General features: G+C 47.4%; 2 protein-coding genes across 2 annotated transcripts; one reads left to right on the forward strand and one right to left on the reverse strand.

Annotated features, from left to right (window-relative positions):
* Positions 1-3492: 3492 nt before the first annotated feature.
* Positions 3493-7100, forward strand: LOC122946493 (NOTCH regulated ankyrin repeat protein). Its single transcript, XM_044306176.1, has one exon. It carries the CDS (start codon positions 3986-3988, stop codon positions 4328-4330), a length of 345 nt encoding a protein of 114 aa, XP_044162111.1. The 5' UTR covers positions 3493-3985; the 3' UTR covers positions 4331-7100.
* An 11287-nt stretch (positions 7101-18387) lies between these two features.
* LOC122946746 (protein AMBP-like) lies at positions 18388-26221 on the reverse strand. Its single transcript, XM_044306536.1, is given in 11 exon segments — positions 18388-18597; positions 18698-18871; positions 20284-20451; positions 21327-21405; positions 21505-21542; positions 23481-23582; positions 24499-24612; positions 24684-24760; positions 24985-25001; positions 25003-25128; positions 26055-26221. Coding segments are annotated over 11 exon segments (1035 nt in total). The 5' UTR covers positions 26163-26221; the 3' UTR covers positions 18388-18565.
* Between the last annotated feature and the right edge of the window lie 295 nt (positions 26222-26516).

Here is a 26516-nt window from a genome sequence, read left to right on the forward strand (position 1 = left end):
CGCCTCCTCCCCCTCCTGATCTTCCCCACTGGAGTAGACTAGACCACTACCCTGCATAGCTTCCTCAGTGTAGAAGACAAGACCACTAACCCCCTAGGCTTCCCCACTGGAGGAGACCAGACCACCACCACCATAGCTTCCCTACTGAAGGAGACCAGACCACAATCCCCATAGCTTCCCAACGGGAGGATACCAGACCACTACCCCCATAGCTTCACCACTAAAGGATACCAGACCACTACCCCCATAGCTTCCCCACGGGAGGAGACCAAACCACTATCCCCATAGCTTCCCTACTGGAGGAGACCAAACCACTATCCCCATAGCTTCCCTACTGGAGGAGACCAGACCACTATCCCCATAGCTTCTATACTGGAGGAGACCAGACCACTATCCCCATAGCTTCCCTACTGGAGAAGACCAGACCACTATCCCCATAGCTTCCCTCCTGATAGCTTCCCTACTGGAGGAGACCAGACTTTATATGTAAAAGCATTGCGTCACATATAAAGAGGCAAAAAGAGTGAAATTAGCGGTACATGGGGCGGGGCTCATGATACAGGATAAAATGGTGAAGTGACAAAAATTTTCCCCTATGAGCAAGAGTTAAGTCATTTTTCCTCTTAGGGGGTCACTTTAAGTCACCTTTGCGAATCATAAAGCTCTGGCTTTATGAAGCGAAGAAAAATAAAAATAGTTGCGGACATCGTTGACAAACCGACTGCGTTAATGTAGTAGGAAACTGCACGAGGGACAATTCCATGAATCTCTTATTCGGAACGCTCTATAAATACAATCAGGGTGGAATCTCGCTTCCCTCGCAGGGCTGTTTTATGGCAGCCTGTTTCTGCTGCTGCAATGCTGTCTAGTATCAATGGCCGCTGGTGCCCACAGAAAGCTTTACAGGGCAATAATGGGGATAGTTGTTCATCTGGATCGATATAAGCAACCATGGCCAGCATTGTTTTTTCTCTAAATTTGGGTTCCCCACGCATTTGGAAAACTACAACTCCCATCGTCTCCGGTTAGGAGCGCCACTCTACGTCCCGTACCATGTTATATGACGTCCGTCCAGGGTAATACATCTGGCTTACATTTCCGCAACCTTGACTGATTGCAGCTTGGATGACCAACCACTTTTTGTGCGTTCTGCCCATACCCTCAAGGATACGAATTAGTCGGCCATGCTCCTGGCAGGGTAAGGGTTAACCCCTTAATGACTAGCTCGGTCTCCAAGAGGTTAAAGGTCTGACAGGTGATACCTGGGCTGTTTCTCACTGTTCTATCTCTTTAGCACCCTCTGGTCAATAAAATGTCCTCTTTTGATGCACAATTTGGTGTCCTGGGGGGGAGTAAGGAGCCTGGTGGGCTCTGAGCCGGCTGGATGGACGACTCTCTGTCCATTACTGCCCTCTATCTTCAAAGAGAAGAAAGACAGGCGCCCGGCCACCGTCCTCATGTCAGGGAGAGAACAGGGGGAAGGATCCCCTCTGAGTCCTCTGTTCCCTTTCTGCCCGGAAATATAGAGATATGACACGCTTGCTTCATGCGCGGTGATGTCACTGGTCCCAGAGGGCTAATAGGATGCAGCCGGCCCATAGCCCTGCTTCATCGGGATGTCTTTACACATAGGATCCGTAAACACAGGCGAAAATGGAGCCCGTAGTGTCAGCACCATCCGTGGAAAAACACTGATGTGTGAATACAAACATTAAAGTCAATGGATCGGTGAGCGTGGAGACCACGGACAGCACAAGTGGAGGTCCGAAAAAACGCAACTGCAGCCCGAAATCCGCGAGTCATTCCCGCCAGAATCCGCAGCTGTAAATATCACTGCAGATTTGGACTTCCGCAGCTTGTAGATGACATTCATTTGCCTGCTGCTGAATTCTTCTGTGCAAATCCGATCAGAAAACGCGCAGCGAATCTGTTTCGCGTGCATTGGCGCTTATTTTATTCAATTACCAGATCGCAAGGCATCCTTTAGGGTTGGGGTCTACACGTTACCGCATGTGAGTGAAACTCCGCCCACCTGCCGCAGCCAATGGCAGCATGATTTTGCAGCTAATACGGAGGTATTACTTATAATCGTGCGGCCGCGGTTATCAGCCCGACCTTAGGCTTCTCTTAGGGCTCGTTCACACGAACGTATTTTGCGTTCCGTATACGGGCCGTTTTCTGCATTCCGCATACGGTCCGTATACAGAACCATTCATTTCAATGGGTCCGCAAAAGATGCGGACGACATTCTGTGTGCTGTCCGCATCCGTTGCTCCGTTCTGTGGCCCCGCACAAATGATGAGTCCTGTCCTATTCTTGTCCATTTTGCGGACACACGGGCGCCATCTTTGTTTTGCGGATTGCAAAAAACAGCACGGTCGCGTGAACGAGCCCTTACGCGCTAGTGACGTGTGCTGTCCGTGGTCTGACCGGTCACGTTTCCATTGACTGTAATGTGTGTATTCACACATCAGTGGTTTTCCACGGACCGCCGATGCCTTTTTTCCGTGATTACGGATACTTCACGCACGTCATAGTCTATGGGTCAGTGAAAACCACAGAACACGGATCGTTCCTTAGCAACGTCTGTGGAATATGGATGACACACGGAGGGCAAAAAAACGGACACATCGCGGAAGTATTAATGAGGACTTAAGCCCCACCCAATTCTCAGGTTAAAACCCCCCCACATATTTTTTTTCATTCATAAAAAAAGAAGCTGTTCCTTTAATCCCCCCCCCCCCCCCAAAATATATTATAGTTCTGTATTGTTACATATTGTTACAAATGATTTACAAAGTAACACTGGGCCAGTCCAGTTCTATACTGATCCTGAGGGTCCATTTGAGCACCCCCTCAAGGACTGTGAAGACCCCCCGGGAGGCACAGGTTAGGTGAGGGTTGGGGGGCAGCTACCAGGGGGCGCCCTCTCTCCTCAGTGCGTGAGAACTTTTGTCACTCTCCCTAAACTCAAACTTTCAGGCCCCGCCCAGATTCTCAACGTTCCACTCTTGTGGGTTGGCTCAGGGGGGTGGGGGCGGCCCCACGTGGGCTCTCGGCCAATAGGAAGGCAGGACTGCGGAGTATTGTGATGCAAATCAGAGTCTACCTAAAAGGGGCCGCGCAGCCCAGAGCCCAGTCAGACCTGCAGCTTCCAGCGGCAGTAGCTCTCCATGCCTGCCGGGAGGACAACCTGCACAGTCCCGGAGTAGTCCCTCATAGCGCTGGAGGACGAGTGGAACCCTGCCTGGATCAGCAGCACCCCGGGGAGCAAAGCCTTGGATTCCCGGTGACTACAGTGCTAGTAAGAAAGGGGTGGACTAGCCTTTACTGGTGGAGTGGTATTCATTGCATCCTTGTCCTGAAACTGGGATTACTGCAAGTGCTCCCTTCCAGGCCTCCTGCATCCAGCTGTGCACCCTCTGTGCAAGGAGTTACAGAGAGAGGGGAGGTCCTGGATCTTCTACAGCCACTCAAAGAGACTAGCTGACTACTGGATCTTGGATGTGGGCTATTTTCTGCAAAAACCGAACCACCCCGTCCTCAAAATCCTTTCTACCTGGACCCCCATCCTCCAAAGAGACACCTGGAGTCAGCATCCTCTGACCAGACCTTTCCAAGTGGAACAACATCTTCAGAAGAACCTCCATCCTCTGAAGGGACCTTTCCAGGTGGACCTCCATCTTCTAAAGAGACCTTTCCACCTAAACCCTCATCTTATCAAGAGACCTTTCCATCTGGACCTCCATCTTCTGAAGAGACCTTTCCACCTAAACCGTCATCTTCTCAAGAGACCTTTCCACCTGGACCTCCATCTTCTGAAAATACCTTTCCACCTGGATCTCCATCTTCTAAAGAGACCTTTCCACCTGGACCCTCATCCTCTGAAGAGACCCTTCCATCTGGATCTTCATCCTTTGAGCAGACCCTTCTTTCTGGGCCCCCATCCTCCGAAGAGACCCTTCCACCTGGAGCTCTCCCAACCATGAGCCAGACAGAAGTATCCACCTGCTCCGTTCCTCACACCCAACGGGTCTTCCAAGAAGCTGTGAGGAAAGGGAACACTAAGGAACTCCAGTCCCTCCTCCAGAACATGACCAACTGTGAGTTTAATGTCAATTCCTTCGGTCCAGAAGGTCAGACGGCCCTTCATCAGTCCGTCATTGACGGGAACTTGGAACTGGTGAAACTTCTGGTCAAGTTTGGTGCAGACATTAGACTGGCCAACAGGGATGGCTGGAGCGCCCTGCACATAGCGGCCTACGGTGGCCACCAAGACATTGTCCTCTATCTCATCACCAAGGCCAAGTACTCTTCCAGTAGCCGGTGACTTGCCCGCAGGACGCTTCGAGACTTTTCCATCACTTCCTGTTTTTTGGGGGTTTTAATCAAATTATTATTTTTTTGTTCTTTTTATGTCTTAATTTTTTGTGTTTTTTTTTTTCCAGTAAAGAGGCTGCTCTGCTTTATGCTCAAGATTTGAGGGGGCGATCCCCCCCTCCCCCAGATTTCTGATCATTGGATCTCCTCCTATTCCTTTTGGTTACTAAATCATGGACACTTTGGTCTTGATATGATGTTTTCGCCACGTCAATGAGGAATTTGTTCTTAGGTACAACCGAAAGATTGTGTTGTGTTTTGGGTTTTTATATGAAAATTACAACTCCTGCCTCTTCATTGTATATGTATGTTTTTTTTATTTTCTAATTGACATGAAAAGCTGCTGTTGGTCTCCAGGTTTTAGGAAGTTTGGGGCCCACAAAGACCTATTAATTCCTATTATTTGTCCATTTTTATTTTTTTATTTTTTAACTTTTTTATTTTTGGTCATCTACCTCGACTCTTAGCACAGTATTCAAAAAACCAGCACCAGATACTGTATGCTGCACTTGTAGGTTATCTGTTCTGTGTCCTTCCATGGCCGTGACATGCCCACGTCTAGATTATCTTTCCCATCCTTTTAATATATTTTAACATTTCAGTGGTAAATGACCCCCCTTCCCCTCAGGACCCCAAAGGTATTCAGCCAGAAGTGTAAACTTTTGGCACTGGTACAACCCAAGAGATGAGTCTATTTTGACTCCCCTCCTATTAAATCCTTAAATTTCAAAAATATTCACGCCCCATTCCCCTTCAATTTTTATTTTTTTTTTACCCATAGATATGTCAAGTAGAATTTTGGACAGAGAAGACTTGAATATTGAAATATCAAATTTTTATATATATTTTTTTGTTTAAATTTTTCTGGTAGATTTCTACACGGATACGATAGCGTGTAGAATTGCCACATTCTTGTTTTGCACAGGCGAGATAGCGCAAGGGCTCCCCCTGCTGTATGGAAAGTGAGTTGCAGGATTGTGAATTTGACCTGTTGACTGCTGACTTTAGATGAACCACAGATGAGATGAGGATTTTTTTTTTTAAAGTATTTTTTAATGTTTGTGCTTTTTATTTTTTTTTATTAATAAAATTTTTTGCGAATGGGACGAAGGCGACTTTTGAAGTGCGTGTGTTTGGGATTGGACCGATGCTGCTTTAGTTTAGAGAAAAAAATGTAAAAAATTGCATTGCAGATGGATCTGATTAGAGGTTGCAGATGAGACGTGTTCGCGTGTTTGCGTGTTGTGTGTCTTGTGGTTTGTCTGCACTAAAGACGCATCTTGTTTAGGTTTCCGTGGGATCCCCATTCACCCTAAAGCCATTTTTTATTTATTTTTTTGCATTGTCGACGAGCCTCGAAATCCAGATGTGCAAAAAAATAACGACCCACAACTTTTTATCTGCAAAACTTTTTTTTTGTTTTTTTTAGTAATTTAAAAGTATTTTCTAATTATTTTCAAGGCCTCGCAGACACGAACCAGTGTCGTTTTTGCAAATGCCGTGTTCAGTTGCACGGTTCACGGCGCTGTCCGGCACGCAGGTTTGTCGTAAAGCTCCGCCTCTGCTCTTACAAGCAGACAAATCCTTTGGCTGGACAGAAATCCCCGAACCACACAAACCATGGCAAATCCTTGCTCCAGGTCCCTTTTAAGCATATTATTTTTTTTATAGTGTAGAAGAGAAAAAAAAAAAAGTTAAAGTTGAGGTGTAAACTTTTTTTTTTTTAAGAAAAAAAAAAAAGTCTGGTTGTGCTGAATTTTCAGCATTCTCTCTCCTTAATCGGTCTACGTTGCTAGGCTGGCGTATTACTTGGCACCGATATTGTTTCTGTGCGGGTGGGGTGGGGGGGTGGGAGGGGGCAGCTGCAGAGGAAAGAAAAATAAAATAAAATTAAAGGGTCTGTGGGAGAAAGGGATAGTTTGTATTAAAAAAATGGAAAAAAATATAGAGCTTGTTGCACATATTCAAGTGGATCTGCCACCAGTAATGTCATAATATTTATGATGTAATTACTCCGATGTTCATCCCAAGGAGTTTAACTTTTTTGTTTTATATATTTTTTATTTTATTTTTTTTCATTATTATATCTGACTGTGAAATTTGGAAATGGTTTGCAGTTCTTTAACAGCATTTCTTTTTTTCTTTTTGTGGCTGGGATTAAGATATTCGTGGTTGCCATATGTTCTCAAATTCAGCTCTCGTCGCCAACCCTCCCGCCCCCGCTCCCTTTCTGCTGCATTGACCCTGCATGCCACCACTGGACTCGCTCTGCGTAAGGAGCAGGTGCACAGGGTGACTTCTGAATGGTCTGTGCTATTTCACTTTGTCTCTTCTTCTTCTTCTTCTTCTTTACGTTGTGCCCCCACCCCCACCCCACAGCCTATTTAAAAAATTTTTACATTTTTTTATATATTTAATTTTTTTTTTAATAATTCTTGGGATGAACAGGACGGTGTGTGGCTGTAATCTGCTCCAGAAAGGAGTCGTTCTGTGATCAATTATGTTCTAGATACGGAAACATTTTTTTAATTATGTTAATTAAAGTTATAGGCTTATATTGAAGCTGTGTTCTTGAGATCGCCATGTTGTAACTGGATAAAAGAGAGAAAAAATGAAAAGAAAAAAAAAAAGTCTGTAAAATACAGCATATTTGCAGTGTATTATATAATCTGTAGCCCCTGAAAGATTTGTTTTATAAAAAAGAAAAAATTTTGAAAAAAGAAAATATTTTTTTGTCTGGTTGTCATTTATTATTTATTTCTATGATCCTCTCTAGAATTGGGGAGAAATATTGTGGATTAAAACTAATGGATTTTTTGCAAGGTCAAGTCATCACTAAGGTACCCCATGCCTCACGCCTCAAAGTGAGGTCTTTATTTCTTGGGGCAGGCGTAAGGTCTCTACTTCCTGTTGACTGCATAGGCTTCCACATCTATGGTACTGTTGGTTGCAGAAAATATGTTTAAGCCTTATGTCTATGTTTAGATTGTCTGTCTTGTTTTTAGAATTTTTATTTTTGTTTTAATTAAAGGGTCTGGGTCAGTTCCCTTTCCAAGGGTAACATCGGATAGAGCCTGAGACGCTGAGCTCATAGATGTATAATGTTGTATGATTCGGTCCAGTATTTCATGTAAAAAGCTGATTAAATACTACCAGGACTCTTAGAGAATGCTTGAGAGTCCTGCTTTCCCCGCCCACAAGTCACTCATGCTCTCTGTATGTGTCCTGGCAGCTGTGTACATGGAAATACTAAATGAAATCATAGAAAACTATATATCCCCGAGCTCAGCGTCTCCCCCTCTATCATATGCTGCTCTCACATAGAGACCTGACAAAGTCCCTTAAAGTAATAATGCCTTTGTTTTCGGCATGTGCAGGGTGTCTGGTTAAATGGGGCAGAGCTAATACTGTGTGGTACAATAAAACGTGTCATGGATCATGTGCTAGCGGTATTCATTATTGTCTTAGAGGGACCCTAAACCTGTTGTGCCTCCGTTTGTTGTGTGGTTAGGCACTGTTTGTTGTCCTCTGTTATCAACCATTCCAGGTTGGAGAGAGGCTGACTGCATGTGCACAAACCACCCTGGCCCCCATGACTATTACTTTATGTCTCCTATCTCCATTGTTGAGACTTTCCCATCATAAAACCTGTCTGGTCTCCATTTGTTTTGTAGTTAGGCACTGTTCGTTGTCCTCTTTTATCCGCCATTCCAGGCTGGAGAGAGGCTGACTGCATGTGCACAAACCACCCTGGCCCCCATGACTATTACTTTATGTCTCCTATCTCCATTGTTGAGACATTCCCATCATATAAACCTGTTATGCCTCTGTTTGTTGTGTAGTTAGGCACTGTTTGTTGTCCTCTGTTATCCGCCATTCCAGGCTGGAGAGAGGCTGACTGCATGTGCACAAACCACCCTGGCCCCCATGACTATTACTTTATGTCTCCTATCTCCATTGTTGAGACATTCCCATCATATAAACCTGTTGTGCTTCCGTTTGTTGTGTAGTTAGGCACTGTTTGTTGTCCTCTGTTATCCGCCATTCCAGGCTGGAGAGAGGCTGACTGCATGTGCACAAACCACCCTGGCCCCCATGACTATTACTTTATGTCTCCTATCTCCATTGTTGAGACATTCCCATCATATAAACCTGTCTGGTCTCCGTTTGTTGTGTGGTTAGGCACTGTTCGTTGTCCTCTGTTATCAGCCATTCCAGGCTGAAGAGAGGCTGACTGCATGTGCACAAACCACCCTGCCCCCCATGACTATTACTTTATGTCTCCTATCTCCATTGTTGAGACATTCCCATCATATAAACCTGTCTGGTCTCCGTTTGTTGTGTGGTTAGGCACTGTTCGTTGTCCTCTGTTATCAACCATTCCAGGTTGGAGAGAGGCTGACTGCATGTGCACAAACCACCCTGCCCCCCATGACTATTACTTTATGTCTCCTATCTCCATTGTTGAGACATTCCCATCATATAAACCTGTCTGGTCTCCGTTTGTTGTGTGGTTAGGCACTGTTCGTTGTCCTCTGTTATCAACCATTCCAGGTTGGAGAGAGGCTGACTGCATGTGCACAAACCACCCTGGCCCCCATGACTATTACTTCATGTCTCCTATCTCCATTGTTGAGACATTCACATCATATATGATGGATATCAGTCGCTCCTCTACTATTATAAGTTGAATATTATGGGGTTAAAAAGCTGCACATGTAGATGGGGCCCAGAAAAGCCCCACCACTACCTCTGAAGACCTAAGAAATGAGACGATCGGAGAGGGGCCAAATTTGGCTAGAATTGTCCTACTTATTAAGGCGGTTTCCCAAATTTTGCAACTTTCTAACATACTTTGTGCCTCCATCACTGTTTTTAAGATTTGTGCTTGCTGTCAGTGAATGTTTGCCGCCAGGACAACAGAGAGATTCGCTGTAGATTGTTTAGACTGGATGCAAACTGCTGCGCCAAGGGAGAGGTCTGTTAAGGTTTCATCCTCTGCAATGTTTCCTGTGAATGTTGGCTTGTGCCCTTTGGGACATGTCAGACTTTGTTTGCTAGGGGTCTGGGTGTCGAGACCCCTGAAACGCAGGGACAAAGGCCGCGTCCCTTTAGCTCTGATCGGCCTCCTCTGAGACTCATAGACCAAGAGCTGATCAGGGGCACAGGGTTCAGCTGAAACACTCGGTAGGGGTGTGGACTTAAGACCCCCAAATTTCTGGCGTGTCACCGTGATGGGTCGGAAAATTTAGAAATCGATAGTTATTCTTAAAGGGCATTTTCTTCTTTCAAGATGTTAAAAATGAGTTTCCCCATGCCTCAGATTAGGGGCTGTGTACTGACCGCAAGGTATACCCCGGGAGGAGGTCCCGGCATGTACATTAACACATCCAGAGACCCTGAGATCGTAGATTGGAAACGATCGTTGCTTCGATCACCACTAGGGTGCGCCGTTGGAAATGTCTTCGCGGCGGCCCAGTTTGGCCTCATGCGTGTCACCTAGGGACAGCTCTGCATTTATTCAGTAGTGCGCTTAACGAAAGCCGTAACACCACCGCGCTTCAGGAATTCACAGTGTCGGAACGGATTTGGCGAGGGATCCGGAGAGATTCTCCGTCATCCCTTGGCTGGGAAAAATAATCAATTCCATCTCGTGAGGGTCTGCAGTAGGAATGGAAGCCTGGCACCCGAAACCGTCCTCGCAGGCCAGTTCCCAGTCCACAACGTAAAATCTTGGCCCACGTCGCAGCCCAGATTCCCTCGACCCGCGCCAGATCGTAACGTGACATCTCCAACATTTCAATGGCAGATGAGACGAGCTCCCCCTCCTCTCCGGCACTGACTGTGTATAGTCGCTTAGCCTGCTCGCCCCGGCTCCTGTCTGCACTCGTGACCAAGGTATGGAGTGTATGGCGTTAATGACGGCTTAACGCAAAACTAATATGGCCGCCCTCCCACCCCCTTTCCTGGCTTGTTGGGGGTAGAAGTTTCGCTGTCACCGGGAAGAGATGCTGAGAGTTGCGCGTTGCGTTCCTGCCAAGATCTCTAGGAGGAATTTCGGCTTAAAAGCATTTCCTTGTATTGTTCTGGCTGCACAAGGACCTCAGACTGCAGAGCAGATGGATATTCTCAGTCTCCCTCCCTTATGTGCAAGGGGGAGGAAAGAGGGGGGGGGGGGCTGGAAATTAAGCAGGCTGTCAAAGGCAGGTCTGTGCCCCCACCTCCTTTACATGCTGTTAGTCGGGGTCATGAGAATAAAACCAGGCTATGTAGACATGTGAGGCAGACAAGGTGCTTCTGGGGAGAACCCGAGAAGGGGGGCATCCAAGTCATAGAGTGTCATTGTGTCACCAGTTTGGTTTCACATCGACTCCTTAGAGATATCTGGGTGCTTTCTGGAATGAGGCCCGGGGTCCCCCACTAATCAGACCGTGTGCATGGGAAAGCCTAGCACCATCCTCCTTTCTCCATTCCCACCTTTGCACCAATTTTCCTAAAAAAATCAAAAATACACTGCAGAGCGGGGAGTCCTCATCCGGACCCCCCACTTCCTCTGTTACCTCCGTGCAGTGGACGGATACTCTGCAGATTTACGCGCAGTGGACGGATACTCTGCAGATCTGCGCGCAGTGGACGGATACTCTGCAGATTTACGTGCAGTGGACGGATACTCTGCAGATCTGCGCGCAGTGGACGGATACTCTGCAGATTTACGTGCAGTGGACGGATACTCTGCAGATTTGCGTGCAGTGGACGGATACTCTGCAGATTTGCATGCAGTGGACGGATACTCTGCAGATTTGCGTGCAGTGGACGGATACTCTGCAGAATTACGTGCAGTGGACGGATACTCTGCAGATTTACGTGCAGTGGACGGATGCTCTGCAGATTTGCGAGCAGTGGACGGATACTCTGCAGATTTGCGTGCAGTGGACGGATACTCTGCAGATTTGCGTGCAGTGGACGGATACTCTGCAGATTTGCGTGCAGTGGACGGATACTCTGCAGATTTACGTGCAGTGGACGGATACTCTGCAGATTTCCGTGCAGTGGACGGGTACTCTGCAGATTTACGTGCAGTGGACGGGTACTCTGCAGATTTGCGTGCAGTGGACGGATACTCTGCAGATTTGCGTGCAGTGGACGGATACTCTGCAGATTTACGTGCAGTGGACGGATACTCTGCAGATTTACGTGCAGTGGACGGATACTCTGCAGATTTACGTGCAGTGGACGGATACTCTGCAGATTTGCGTGCAGTGGACGGATACTCTGCAGATTTACGTGCAGTGGACGGATACTCTGCAGATTTGCGCGCAGTGGACGGATACTCTGCAGATTTACGTGCAGTGGACGGATACTCTGCAGATTTACATGCAGTGGACGGATACTCTGCAGATTTACATGCAGTGGACGGATACTCTGCAGATTTACGTGCAGTGGACGGATACTCTGCAGATTTGCGTGCAGTGGACGGATACTCTGCAGATTTGCGCGCAGTGGACGGATACTCTGCAGATTTGCGCGCAGTGGACGGATTCTCTGCAGATTTGCACGCAGTGGACGGATACTCTGCAGATTTTCGCGCAGTGGACGGATACTCTGCAGACTTGCGTGCATTTTGCGGCCATGTTCCGGAATGGACATACGGATGCAGAAAGAACACACATGATCCGTGTGCTTTCCGCACCGTTGACCGTGGACCCATTGAAGACATTGGGTCTGCAAAAACGCGGATGCAGAACGGACCACCTCTGTATTTTGCAGATCTGCAATTTGTGGACCGCAAAAACTGTTGCGATCATGTGCATGAGCTCTAAGCGATTTTGAATCCGCCGCCTGTCCGCGTGTGCTGCAGAATTTCCACCGCAACACAAGGGGCAAAATCTGCATCAGGACCCGTTGCCAACCGAAATTTTTCAACTGATTTTCTGCTCCCGTGTGGACATGCCCTAAGAGCATTGAAGGCGTCTGATGACATCGCAGTTCTAATCGTGACATCACGGCGGTTTCTTCCTCTCCGTAACTCACCCTATTCGTCCTGCTTCCCACCAGCTATTTCCCATACGCTCCCCCACGTTTGGTGGGGAATTAATAAAAAGTTACCTCTCCATTAACTCCGCAGACGGCCATGATTAAGGTGACGGGGCCTCAGACCAGATATGGAGAAGGTGACGGTGGTGGGTCAAAGGAAAAATACAAAAGGACACCCAAACGGGGCAGGACCGGGTGCCATGACCGAGCCTTTCTCACACCTGCCAACCCTGCCCCCCTTGCCCCGAATCCTTAACACAAGTTCAAGAAACTAAAGGCAGCCCAATATGTACCCCCCCCCCTCCCTCTACTCCTCCCTTCCCGCAACACCCTGATCCAAGACCATTCTTCGCTGCCTCTCCGAGCCTTTATTTCAGGTCGCCTCAGCCTATTCATGGTCTGTACAGCCGAGTCCTTCTCTTGTTGCGAGGGCCTCATGCAGCAGCTGCTATGGTAATGAGTGCCCCGCAGAAAAAGGGCCCCCCTCGCTTTTCCAAATGCACAATAAATCCAGCGGGCCTGGGCAGTCACAAAGGAGGCATCTCACCCTAACAGTGCCTGCCTTTCACATTCAAATGCATTAACCAGCGGGTAGAATAGGTTTGGACTGTATAAAATAGATGCATAAGGAGACCCCCCCCTCCTCCTCCTCCGTCCCCCAATTTCCAGACACAGCCCAGAATTCAGCGCTCCCCCCTCCGCCGCGCACACACACACATACTCACAGATTGTTGTGTCTGCTGTGGAATTTGTGAATGCAAGATGTGAGCGCAGGTCCCCAGGCCACGCCGTAGATACAGGTAGTGCAGTGGCTGCCACGTACAGATGCAGCAGGGTCGAATTTGTCACTTAGCTTCTGCACCCTTGTTGGCTAGCCTTAGAGGATGTTAGTGTATGCTCTCACCATAATGATATAAGAGGTGAGAAAGCAAAAAGGATAAATCCGTTTTCTGTACTGACCCTGAGTTACATCCTGTATTATACTCCAGAGCTGCACTCACTATTCTGCTGGTGCAGTCACTGTGTACATACATTACTTATCCTGTACTGATCCTGAGTTACATCCTGTATTATACTCCAGAGCTGCACTCACTATTCTGCTGGTGGAGTCACTGTGTACATACATTACTTATCCTGTACTGATCCTGAGTTACATCCTGTATTATACTCCAGAGCTGCACTCACTATTCTGCTGGTGGAGTCACTGTGTACATACATTACTTATCCTGTACTGATCCTGAGTTACATCCTGTATTATACTCCAGAGCTGCACTCACTATTCTGCTGGTGCAGTCACTGTGTACATACATTACTTATCCTGTACTGATCCTGAGTTACATCCTGTATTATACTCCAGGGCTGCACTCACTATTCTGCTGGTGGAGTCACTGTGTACATACATTACTTATCCTGTACTGATCCTGAGTTAAATCCTGTATTATACTCCAGAGCTGCACTCACTATTCTGCTGGTGCAGTCACTGTGTACATACATTACTTATCCTGTACTGATCCTGAGTTACATCCTGTATTATACTCAAGAGCTGCACTCACTATTCTGCTGGTGCAGTCACTGTGTACATACATTACTTATCCTGTACTGATCCTGAGTTACATTCTGTATTATACTCCAGAGCTGCACTCACTATTCTGCTGGTGCAGTCACTGTGTACATTACTTATCCTGTACTGATCCTGAGTTACATCCTGTATTATACTCCAGAGCTGCACTCACTATTCTGCTGGTGGAGTCACTGTGTACATACATTACTTATCCTGTACTGATCCTGAGTTACATCCTGTATAATACTCCAGAGCTGCACTCACTATTCTGCTGGTGCAGTCACTGTGTACATACATTACTTATCCTGTACTGATCCTGAGTTACATCCTGTATTATACTCAAGAGCTGCACTCACTATTCTGCTGGTGCAGTCACTGTGTACATACATTACTGATCCTGTACTGATCCTGAGTTACATCCTGTATTATGCTCCAGAGCTGCACTCACTACTCTGCTGGTGCAGTCACTGTGTACATACATTACATTACTTATCCTGTATTATACTCCAGAGCTGCACTCACTATTCTGCTGGTGCAGTCACTGTGTACATACATTACTTATCCTGTACTGACCCTGAGTTACATCCTGTATTATACTCCAGAGCTGCACTCACTATTCTGCTGGTGCAGTCACTGTGTACATTCATTACTTATCCTGTACTGATCCTGAGTTACATTCTGTATTATACTCCAGAGCTGCACTCACTATTCTGCTGGTGCAGTCACTGTGTACATACATTACTTATCCTGTACTGATCCTGAGTTACATTCTGTATTATACTCCAGAGCTGCACTCACTATTCTGCTGGTGCAGTCACTGTGTACATTACTTATCCTGTACTGATCCTGAGTTACATCCTGTATTATACTCCAGAGCTGCACTCACTATTCTGCTGGTGGAGTCACTGTGTACATACATTACTTATCCTGTACTGATCCTGAGTTACATCCTGTATAATACTCCAGAGCTGCACTCACTATTCTGCTGGTGCAGTCACTGTGTACATACATTACTTATCCTGTACTGATCCTGAGTTACATCCTGTATTATACTCAAGAGCTGCACTCACTATTCTGCTGGTGCAGTCACTGTGTACATACATTACTGATCCTGTACTGATCCTGAGTTACATCCTGTATTATGCTCCAGAGCTGCACTCACTATTCTGCTGGTGCAGTCACTGTGTACATACATTACATTACTTATCCTGTATTATACTCCAGAGCTGCACTCACTATTCTGCTGGTGCAGTCACTGTGTACATACATTACTTATCCTGTACTGATCCTGAGTTACATCCTGTATTATACTCCAGAGCTGCACTCACTATTCTGCTGGTGCAGTCACTGTGTACATTCATTACTTATCCTGTACTGATCCTGAGTTACATTCTGTATTATACTCCAGAGCTGCACTCACTATTCTGCTGGTGCAGTCACTGTGTACATACATTACTTATCATGTACTGATCCTGTGTTACATCCTGTATTATACTCCAGAGCTGCACTCACTATTCTGCTGGTGCAGTCACTGTGTACATATATTACTTATCCTGTACTGATCCTGAGTTACATCCTGTCTTATACTCCAGAGCTGCACTCACTATTCTGCTGGTGCAGTCACTGTGTACATACATTACTTATCCTGTGCTGATCCTGAGTTACATCCTGTATTATACTCCAGAGCTGAACTCACTATTCTGCTGGTGCAGTCACTGTGTACATTCATTACTTATCCTGTACTGATCCTGAGTTACATTCTGTATTATACTCCAGAGCTGCACTCACTATTCTGCTGGTGCAGTCACTGTGTACATACATTACTTATCATGTACTGATCCTGTGTTACATCCTGTATTATACTCCAGAGCTGCACTCACTATTCTGCTGGTGCAGTCACTGTGTACATATATTACTTATCCTGTACTGATCCTGAGTTACATCCTGTATTATACTCCAGAGCTGCACTCACTATTCTGCTGGTGCAGTCACTGTGTACATACATTACTTATCCTGTACTGATCCTGAGTTACATCCTGTATTATACTCCAGAGCTGCACTCACTATTCTGCTGGTGCAGTCACTGTGTACATACATTACTTATCCTGTGCTGATCCTGAGTTACATCCTGTATTATACTCCAGAGCTGCACTCACTATTCTGCTGGTGCAGTCACTGTGTACATACATTACATTACTTATCCTGTACAGATCCTGAGTTACATCCTGTATTATACTCCAGAGCTGCACTCACTATTCTGCTGGTGGAGTCACTGTGTACATACATTACTTATCCTGTACTGATCCTGAGTTACATCCTGTATTATACTCCAGAGCTGCACTCACTATTCTGCTGGTGCAGTCACTGTGTACATACATTACTTATCCTGTACTGATCCTGAGTTACATCCTGTATTATACTCCAGAGCTGCACTCACTATTCTGCTGGTGCAGTCACTGTGTACATACATTACTTATCCTGAGTTACATCCTGTGTTATACTCCAGAGCTGCACTCACTGGTTGGAAATCACTGCTGCTCAGGTAAAACATGGATACAATGCCATGGTACTGGGGGGTATAATTTCAGTCGTTTTGAGCGAGGTCTGATCCACAGGTGTCAGTTCTGATTTGGGGGGGTTTCTAGCACAGGCAGATGATTCGGGGACCCCAACATTGCCGGATACAGTTGCACTTCCGAGCTGCGGCGTCTCTACCAGCAATGTGCGAAGGAGGCATCTAGCCATAGACACATGTCATGTGTAGCAGATGACGAGCTCCCATCCAAATTAGCCCCCCCCCCCCCGGCTTCTTAAAGCAACCAATCGTTTTGCGTTCCCGGTCGGGAAGGGGTTAAAGGCCCAGCCCTTCCGCACAGTTCTGTCCTCTCCCCCTTTTTATCAACTTTTCAAAAGCTTCATTCACCTTGTGCAGCCACACAGAAAATGCAGGGACGGATTGATGCTGTATAGAGTAGGCCCAGCTTGGATTGGGAGGGGGGGGGGGGGGGGTATTTGATGTTGTAATCTCCCCTCCCCCAATAGCCTTTTTTTTCCGGAACGCTTTGTAACTCCAGATAACGAGCTGAGATTTGGACCATAGACATTGTAGCTGAGGGCCCACTCTTGGAGGTGGGGAACCAGTGAATACAATTGTGTGGGGTTGTTAATTTGCAGTTAATGACTAATTCGCAGCTCGGGGGTCTATTGACGCTGTGCAGACCGCTGACAGGCGAGCCGAGCAAGACCCCGTAATGGGAAGCTTTAAATACTTAGACCAGGCAGCTCCTCATGGTTAGAGAAAGGTCCAGTCCTTGGGGGCAGATTTAGCATCAGCTTGCACCCTGTCAATGCCCTGCTACCAAGCCCTATGCTGATTAGTTTCCTAATATATCTTTAGAGGGGTCCAAGCTCCTTTTTTTTTCCAGTACAGAGCCCCAAATCCTCTGTATAAGAGATCGGTCATGAGCGTTCACACTTCCCAAAGTCACCACTAGGTGTAGCCTGTGAGCTGACTGCTTGCAGCTTATACATTGAACTCAGGACGCAGTGAGCTCCCCCTAGTGGTGACTGCAGGTAGGCAGAATGTAACTCTATGCAGGGAATTAGGAGCAGTAACGGTGGGGATCCAACAGCCGGGATGCTCAACGATCATGAAAACAAGGGTCCCGATTCTCTATGTGTACTGCCGATCCATTCACTGACTGATGGAAATCATTGAGTACAGTCCCATGGGCAGTGAGTGGAGCTTTAGTGCACATGCTCGACCTGCGGTCACTGGATAATGCCCACTTTGTTATTACCAGACTCCCCTTTAAGGGGCTTTACAAGATACGGGGCTTTTCAGCAGCACAGAGTATTTCCAGAGATGAATGTGCTGATTTTTTTTTTTTTTTTAATCCTCCTTTCACTTCATTGGGAGTTCAGAGAACAGCCAAGCAAGTCTACATGATGGAAGATATAGTTTCACAACCCCTGACCTATAGCATCTGTAGCTGGAAGGGATAGTATCCACAGCTGCACAGAGTGTTTCAGCAGTGTATATTGCAGTGTATTGAAATGATATCTGATGTACTAATTGGGATATATATTGTGTATAATATTTCCAATACTAATATTATGTTTTTTTTAAATAGGGGCCGCTATAATTAAAGTCTGGCTCGCTTAGTGGTTACATATGTAAAAAAAAAAAAAAAGTTTTCACAAAATCCTTCCTTGGTCTTGGTTTGGGTCTAACTGGAATAGACGTGAGCTCTTGTCTTGTGCTGCCATCTGGTGGCCTTAATGTATTACTACAACACTCTCAATAATCCCACATCAGATTCATTTTAAAGTAAAAGGATTAGTATTGCGTTCTGTCCCGTCCCCCAATTTTTAAGCTGAGCAATGAGAAGCATTTTGTTCTGAAGGTTATAGACAGTGATAATACACGGACGGCTTTATTTTCATGAAAAAGAAGGAGAAAACCAACCAAGAGCGGCGGTCGCGTCTCTCTTTACATCTCTACAGTTAGATATCTAATATTTATCCATACTGTTCTATACATTACATCAGTCGGGCCCCGAGGAGACGGACGGGATAGCATAGCGCCCTTCAGTTACCGTCGACTACAAACTCTTCTTCATCTGGAATGTAAAATAAAAAAAGATGGTGGTTATTGGGCACAGCGTGGGTTAATAACAGCAAGCCACGGCTACACAGATATGGCGGTCTCGTCATGCTTACCCTTGGTGGGTACCCCGCAGTACTCCTTGCATTCCTTCTGTGTGTAGAAGTGATTACCGTTGCCTTGACAACCGCCATATAGAAAGGCGACGCAATTTCCTTGGGCGGCATCGAATGCCCAGCGGGACTGAGCCCCTCTGCAGGGACCTCTGACGATCGGCAAGCGGCAGGCGGCTGGAAGAGGGAAGCCCAATGGAAGGTATCAGACATATGGCCTCTGCTTGGCGTTTTGTGACACCCCCTCGTTTAGCACTGCCACCGATTGTGGCTTAGACTGGAAGAAAGGGGTATCTCAGCTGGGAGAAGGGGGTATCTCAGCTGGGAGAAGGGGGTATCTCAGCTGGAAGAAGGGGATATCTCAGCTGGAAGAAGGGGGTATCTCAGCTGGAAGAAGGGGGTATCTCAGCAGGGAGAAGGGGGTATCTCAGCTGGGAGAAGGGGGTATCTCAGCTGGGAGAAGAGGGTATCTCAGCTGGGAGAAGGGGGTATCTCAGCTGGGAGAAGAGGGTATCTCAGCTGGGAGAAGGGGGTATCTCAGCTGGGAGAAGGGGGTATCTCAGCTGGGAGAAGGGGGTATCTCAGCTGGGAGAAGGGGGTATCTCAGCTGGGAGAAGGGGGTATCTCAGCTGGGAGAAGAGGGTATCTCAGCTGGGAGAAGAGGGTATCTCAGCTGGGAGAAGAGGGTATCTCAGCTGGGAGAAGGGGGTATCTCAGCTGGGAGAAGAGGGTATCTCAGCTGGGAGAAGGGGGTATCTCAGCTGGGAGAAGGGGGTATCTCAGCTGGGAGAAGGGGGTATCTCAGCTGGGAGAAGGGGGTATCTCAGCTGGGAGAAGAGGGTATCTCAGCTGGGAGAAGAGGGTATCTCAGCTGGGAGAAGAGGGTATCTCAGCTGGGAGAAGGGGGTATCTCAGCTGGGAGAAGGGGGTATCTCAGCTGGGAGAAGGGGGTATCTCAGCTGGGAGAAGAGGGTATCTCAGCTGGGAGAAGAGGGTATCTCAGCTGGGAGAAGGGGGTATCTCAGCTGGGAGAAGAGGGTATCTCAGCTGGGAGAAGAGGGTATCTCAGCTGGGAGAAGGGGGTATCTCAGCTGGGAGAAGGGGGTATCTCAGCTGGGAGAAGAGGGTATCTCAGCTGGGAGAAGAGGGTATCTCAGCTGGCTGGTAGTAGCATTGCACATGGAGGGTCAACCAGCCCCTAGAGCAGTGATGGTGAACCTTTTAGAGACCAAGTGCCCACTTATTTATTGCAAAGTGCCAACACGGCAATTTAACTTGAATACAATATGGTGTATCTTCCATGTACTTTATCATTTAGCTGTAATAACTGCCTACATTCAGTGCGCTGCCTGCGCTGTGCCTAGTGCGCCCTGCGCTGATGAATGGCAGGAAAAGTCTAAAGCATATTGGTACGCCATAGACTTTTTCCAGGGCGCAGGTGCCCACAAAGAGGGATCTGAGTGCCGCCTCTGGCACCCGTGCCATAGGTTCGCCATCACTGCCCTAGAGTGTTTGCAGTGACAACCACGTTGGACAGAGCTCTCTGTTTCATGCACCGCAGACATGGCAGGAGCCCATGACTTACTCACCTTCTGTTCTGCAGGTCTGGAGACAATCACGCTCTTTATCAAAGTTATTCAGGTTCCCAAGGCAGCCGCCATATTGGAAGGTCTCGCAGGCCATGGACGAAGAGTTGTAGAAATAACGGTTTGAAGATCCAAGACATGGGCCAGCAGCGGGGGCCAGACGGCAGGCATCTGCGGGGGCAAGAGGGCAGGTAGATGGTCAGCAGTGGAGGGACCCCCCCAATCCTGAGAATAGGAGGTCTCCTTCCCCCCATTCCCCACACACATCGTACTGTCGCTGCGTGGGGAAATGAATGGAGCAGCAGGTCGCACCCTCCCGCTCCGTTAGGACAGGCGAATGGGACCCCCTATTCAAGAGAACAGTGGGGGATGCCATCAGTTGGACCTGACCAATCCCCTACCCGGTTTAATAAGTGCCATTTTGTATAATGAAAAATTCGGCAACTTTTTAATAGATTTTGTGTCATTTCCAATATCTCTGCTGGCTGTTAGTGAATGGAAGCATTCTTGTTTGCCGTCAGCTCGTGACAGAGCTGCAGCTTGTTACAATGTATCAGAGTACATAAGCGCTATCAGCCGGGAGTCTGGGCTACCTTGATACATTGTAACAAACCTTCAGAGGCGTGAGACGTATCAGCTCTGTAAGAGTATGCTCACACGTAGCAGATAGACTGCCGAAGTGCTGTCGGTGGAAATCAACGTGGAAATTGACTTGCAGAGGAGATTTTAAATTCGTGGCGTGTTGCACCCACGTAAACGCAGGCGTATTTTAAAGCCTATTGACTTCTGTATATATAGCGCCAGCATATTCCGTGGCGCTGTACATTCTGCGCCCGCTGGGCTCACATGGGAGGCAGTACAGACTCCAGGCAGATTGGAACCCAGGACCCCAGGTGTAACCGCATTAACCACCGAGCTGCCGCGCTGTCTGTTTACTGACAGCATGCAGAGATCTTGAAAATGGTTAATAATTAAAATGCAAGGTTAAAGTTACCCTAAGCAAAGCCGTTTTTCAATGTATCCGTGCTGATGGGGGCAACACTCACCTGCCCTGTTGTTTGTAAGTGGGCTGTCATCTCCAGACCCCCCCTCCTCTGTCTCGTTGTCTGCCGCTCTCCGTGATCTCTGAATACAGAAAAGTAAAATCCAGGTCAATGGATGGCGAGCCGATGGGGAGGGTGGGCCATGCCAGTCGACCAAACCCTACTGCCCCATAACTCTTACCCTGTGCGTCACCTCGATGTCCCCCGGAGTACATTCACCTGGAAGGAGGCAAAATAATAATATTTCAATTTTTTTTGACCGTCACACGGTTTCCATCTGTCAGCCGCGTTGGAAAACGTCCCCTAGCGTTTTATAAATGAGCAGAGGAGGCCCAATGTTGTCTCATACTGGGACAGAGCCCCCCTGACGCCCACTGCCCCAGTTCACGAGGGCTTAGCGTCGGCTCTGGACGTGGGCCCCTAGGATCTTCTGCTCTCCATTATCAGCCATTTAAAGCTGATGGATTCTATTGCTCCCTGTTATCTGCCAGGCTGGTTCTTCGGGATGCTCTTCAGTTGGATGATAGGACAGGTGGTCTATATCTCCAGTGCGGAGAACCCCAAGGTCCCTATACACCCCTATATGTTACTGAGATCAGCCGCTCCTCTTATAACTCTGCTGCACTTTAGGGTTAGTAGCCCTTTAAATTTTGAATCTTTCTGCCCTTCTGCTTCTGACATAGATCTGGCCTCCTCTGCTTCCTCGCTCACTTCTCTTAGGCCCCTTTCACACGGGTGAGATTTCCGCGGGTGCAATGCGTGAGGTGAACGCATTGCACCCGCACTGAATCCGGACCCATTCATTTCTATGGGGCTGTGCACATGAGCGGTGATTTTCACGCATCACTTGTGCGTTGCGTGAAAATCGCAGCATGCTCTATATTGTGCGTTTATCACGCAGCGCAGGCCCCATAGACGTGAATGGGGCTGCGTGAAAATCGCAAGCAAGTGCGGATGCGGTGCGATTTTCACGCACGGTTGCTAGGAGACGATCGGGATGGAGACCCGATCATTATTATTTTCCCTTATAACATGGTTATAAGGGAAAATAATAGCATTCTGAATACAGAATGCATAGTACAATAGGGCTGGAGGGGTTAAAAATATAATAATAATAATATAACTCGACTTAATCCACTTGATTGCGCAGCCGGCATCTCCTTCTGTCTTCATCTTAGCTTTGTGTAGCAACAGGACCTGTGGTGACGTCACTCCGGTCATCACATGGTCCATCACCATGGTAAAATATCATGTGATGGATCATGTGATGACTGGAGTGACGTCACCACAGGTCCTGTTCCTGCACACAGCACAGAAGAAGACAGAAGAGAAGCCGGGCTGCGCAAGCAAGTGGATTAAGGCGAGTTATATTATTTTTTATTTTTTTAACCCCTCCAGCGCTATTGTACTATATATTCTGTATTCAGAATGCTATTATTTTCCCTTATAACCATGTTATAAGGGAAAATAATACAATCTACACAACACCTAACCCAAACCCGAACTTCTGTGAAGAAGTTTGGGTTTGGGTACCAAACATGCCGATTTTTCTCACGCGCGTGCAAAACGCATGACAATGTTTTGCACTTGCGCAGAAAAATCGTGCATTTTCCCGCAATGCACCCGCCTCTTATCCGGGCAAAAAACATGACGCCCGTGTGAAAGAGGCCTTAGAGATAGCAGCAGGGAGGGGGAGGAGGTTATACACAGCAGATCAGATATTGGAAAGGGGAGAAACTATCCAAGACTATAGGGGGTTCAGATCACACAGGCAGTACCGTATCAGAGTATTGATATGGAGGAGCGCACACAGTAGTCTGGGGGACTGGTTGTAAGTGACACAGATTGTGAGAGAGAAGGGAGCACCCATGGCAGACTGTGCAGGGGGAATCACACGCTCCTCTACATCAGTGACTGTCAGTACAAGTAAGAGGAAATCCCTCATGAGCTGTGGAAGGAGAATAAGGCTGTGCTTATACATGAGCGCTAGTGAAGGCAGCAGCATCCTGGACACACAGATCCAGCCCTAGAGAAAGGTCTGAAACTAGGAGCAGGTTATAAACTGAAAATAAATAAAGGTTGCAGACTGTACCTATACGGACACTTTTCTCGGCTGTAAACCGCTGGAGGGACAAGTTACAACAGCGAGAAAATTACCTTTATTCTCAAGGATAAAAACGGAATCCTCTTCAACTCCTTGCTCGAAAGCAAACTGCTTGAAGTCATCGATGAGACTCTGCCTCAGCTCCGGCGTTCTTCCTGTCCTCGGAAAGAAGAATGAGCGTTAAAGGGGTTTTCCGGAAAAATGTATGACCTGTCCTCGGAATGCATCATAAATATCTGACTCCCGACACCCTCACTAATCGGCTGTTGGAAGGGTCTGCGGCGCTCCGATGGGAGCTGCGGCTTCTTCCTAGACCAGTCACGTCCAGCAGTCACATGGCCTAGGCACAGCTCAGACCCATTCAAGTGAGGCCTCTTTCACACGGCCGTAGCGCATACGGCGGTTCCGCAATACACTGGACACCAGCCGTGCGCATTCCGCATCACGGATGCGGTGCGGAACGGAAGCACGGAAGTTCCGATCCGTGCTTCCGTTCCGCAAAAAAAATTTGAACCTGGTCTATCTTTTTTGCGGAACGGACGGAACACGGACCCATTCAAATTGAATGGGTCTGGATCCGTTCCCGCCGGCACACTGCAAGGTCCCCAATGCACAGAACGGAACCAATACAGTTCGTGTGAAAGAGGCCTGGATAGGATTAAGCTGCAGTACCAAGCACGGCCACTGCACAACGGGCTGCGCTGTGCTTGGTAAACTGTGTACAGCTGGTCAAGAGTTGTCAGGAGTCGGAACTTCAGCTGATCCAGAGAATAGTGCATCAATATTCACAGAAGTTTTATACATTTTAAACTGCACATTGCATTTTGAGAGTCATTATTCTCATTGTCAGGATGATTATTCTGCTGGAGTTCTCCTTTAAATCTATATATCTATTACAGTTCAGTGGTGGAAAGAGGGTGGAGCTGGACTCATTAAAAAAGAACTCCAAAGAGACTGTATGTGTCATGCCCCGCCCCTTACGCCATTCACTAGACATATCGTAGTGTATCAGGTTTGGCCGGAGTGCTCCTTTAAGCTACGACATACGATATTTAGCTGCCCGGGACTCACCGTACAGTTTGACCGTGGTGGTGGTCTCCCCTCTCTTGGTTTTCCTCATCAGCATCGTCGCGTATTCGTTGTAGTTGGTGAACACGACGTAATTTACGACTTCTGCGCCGTACTCTGCAGAGAGGACGTAAGGGCTGTTATACCGTAATGGCACATGGCGCTAGGAGATCTATAGGGGAACTTACTTTCGTTGATGTATTTGAACTTTCCGGGAACCTCTGTCTTCTCATAGACGTTGGAAACTTGTGTGCATGTTCCACGTCTATTAGGAAATAATTGGTATTAATTGTGTGGTTGGCGCTTTAAGGCCTGCTGTACCCACAGTCAACCACCAGAGGGCAGCAAAGAGCCAAGACATACAGTAATTGCAGGGAAGGGGTGCAACTTGGAGCTGCTGGGCATCAATGCAAAATCTGCCCCCCACTGTTTCCTGGGTGGCGTCGTATTTTTGGGATCCCTTTTGCAGGGTGAATGGTAGATATGTACCTCATCCTGGTGCTGAGACGTTTGGATCTCCTCATCCGTCTGGCCTTCACTGAGCTCCATAGTCCCCACGTCGAATTTGCCCTTGTATTTTTTGAGCCATTTACACGTGGAGCCGATGGCGATGTCGTACCACTTACCGAAGATCTGAGAAGAGAAACGGTCGAATAAGAGGAAATGTCGGCACATTTTCGCCTGCTCGTACCCGGCGGACCGACGTATGGATTCTTTAAATGTTTGTGTCAGGGGCGTACACAGATATCATAGGGCCCCATAGCTAAACTTAGTAAGGGACCCCCTCCCCTAGATAATTCACAATTTTTTTTTTCAGTGGAGCACAAATCCCCAAAATTGTGCTCCGTATCCTCCACTTTGACTTCGGGAACATGCGTTTTATAAATATGGCGCTCATTCTGAATACCAGATAGCATTGCTAATTCTCCCCCAGCTCTGCCTCGTTTTTATAGTGCATGCCTGCAGTCACCACTAGGGGGAGCCCAGTGCATAGGAATTTATACAGTTGTCGTTGAACTCAATGGAAGCCACAAAATCTCCTTGCATCCGGGCTCCACCTAGTGGTAACTGCAGAGAAATGCTGTGAATTCATGTTAGGAGCAAGATGAAGAGTTCAGGGCCAGGACCTCTCTCACCCCATAGTAGTATATCAGTTTCTCCCTACCTAATGTAAAGCATTATTGCCCCAAATAATCTCTACCATGTAACGAGATATAGTTATGTTTCAGAACGATAAAAGCAAGCAGAGATATTGGAAATAACGAGCAATTACGACACAAGGTGTATATCAACAGATAAGGCTTCCAGTGCCTGTGTCATTGACCCTATAGGGGCAGATAATACCAAAACTGGGTACAGGTGGGAAGATTTGCCCCAAGTTCCGACCAATATCCTGATCCTACACTAATATAGATGAACAGCATTTCTCACTGGAGAGTTCCCGCCTGTAATGGGAGCCATGCTGTATATTGAGGAATTGCTATTTAAGCAATTTCCTGATAGAAAAGTCCTAATGTAAATCCTATAGATACCGTCGGCAGTGGTTTACTGGTCCTTACCCCATTGACATCAAAGTTCTCTTGTATTGGGACGTCGTCCGCGGTCTGCACCGGGCTCCCGGTCACTAAGGCCAGGATAACCGGCAGGAGATACAGGCAAACCTTCATGTTCACGGTCAGCTCCCAATTGTCTGGTGCGTTAGCCGAGGAGACGACCTGTGAGGTGGACTCAGGGTTTCATCACAAAATCCGACCAATGGCACGAGAGACGTATTGATCTGAAGTTCAAATAAAGAGGAACACGGTGATCCCTCCCCCCCTGCCGGAACATCACAGTACGGGGGTCAGAGCGGGGGCAGCAAATCAATAAGAGGTGTCCCTGTGTCTCTGGTGCAAGTTTACAATCGTTATCGGGGGCACACTCGGGGTACAGGATAATGACGCTGACACTCGGGGTACAGGATAATGACGCTGACACTCGGGGTACAGGATAATGACACTGACACTCGGGGTACAGGATAA

The sequence above is a fragment of the Bufo gargarizans genome, chromosome 9 (genome assembly GCF_014858855.1).
Source record: "Bufo gargarizans isolate SCDJY-AF-19 chromosome 9, ASM1485885v1, whole genome shotgun sequence".
NCBI classification, from domain to species: domain Eukaryota; kingdom Metazoa; phylum Chordata; class Amphibia; order Anura; family Bufonidae; genus Bufo; species Bufo gargarizans.

Coding starts and splice junctions, on each gene's coding strand:
- LOC122946493 (XM_044306176.1), top strand. CDS start 3,986: ATGAGCCAGACAGAAGTATCCACCTGCTCCGTTCCTCACACCCAACGG.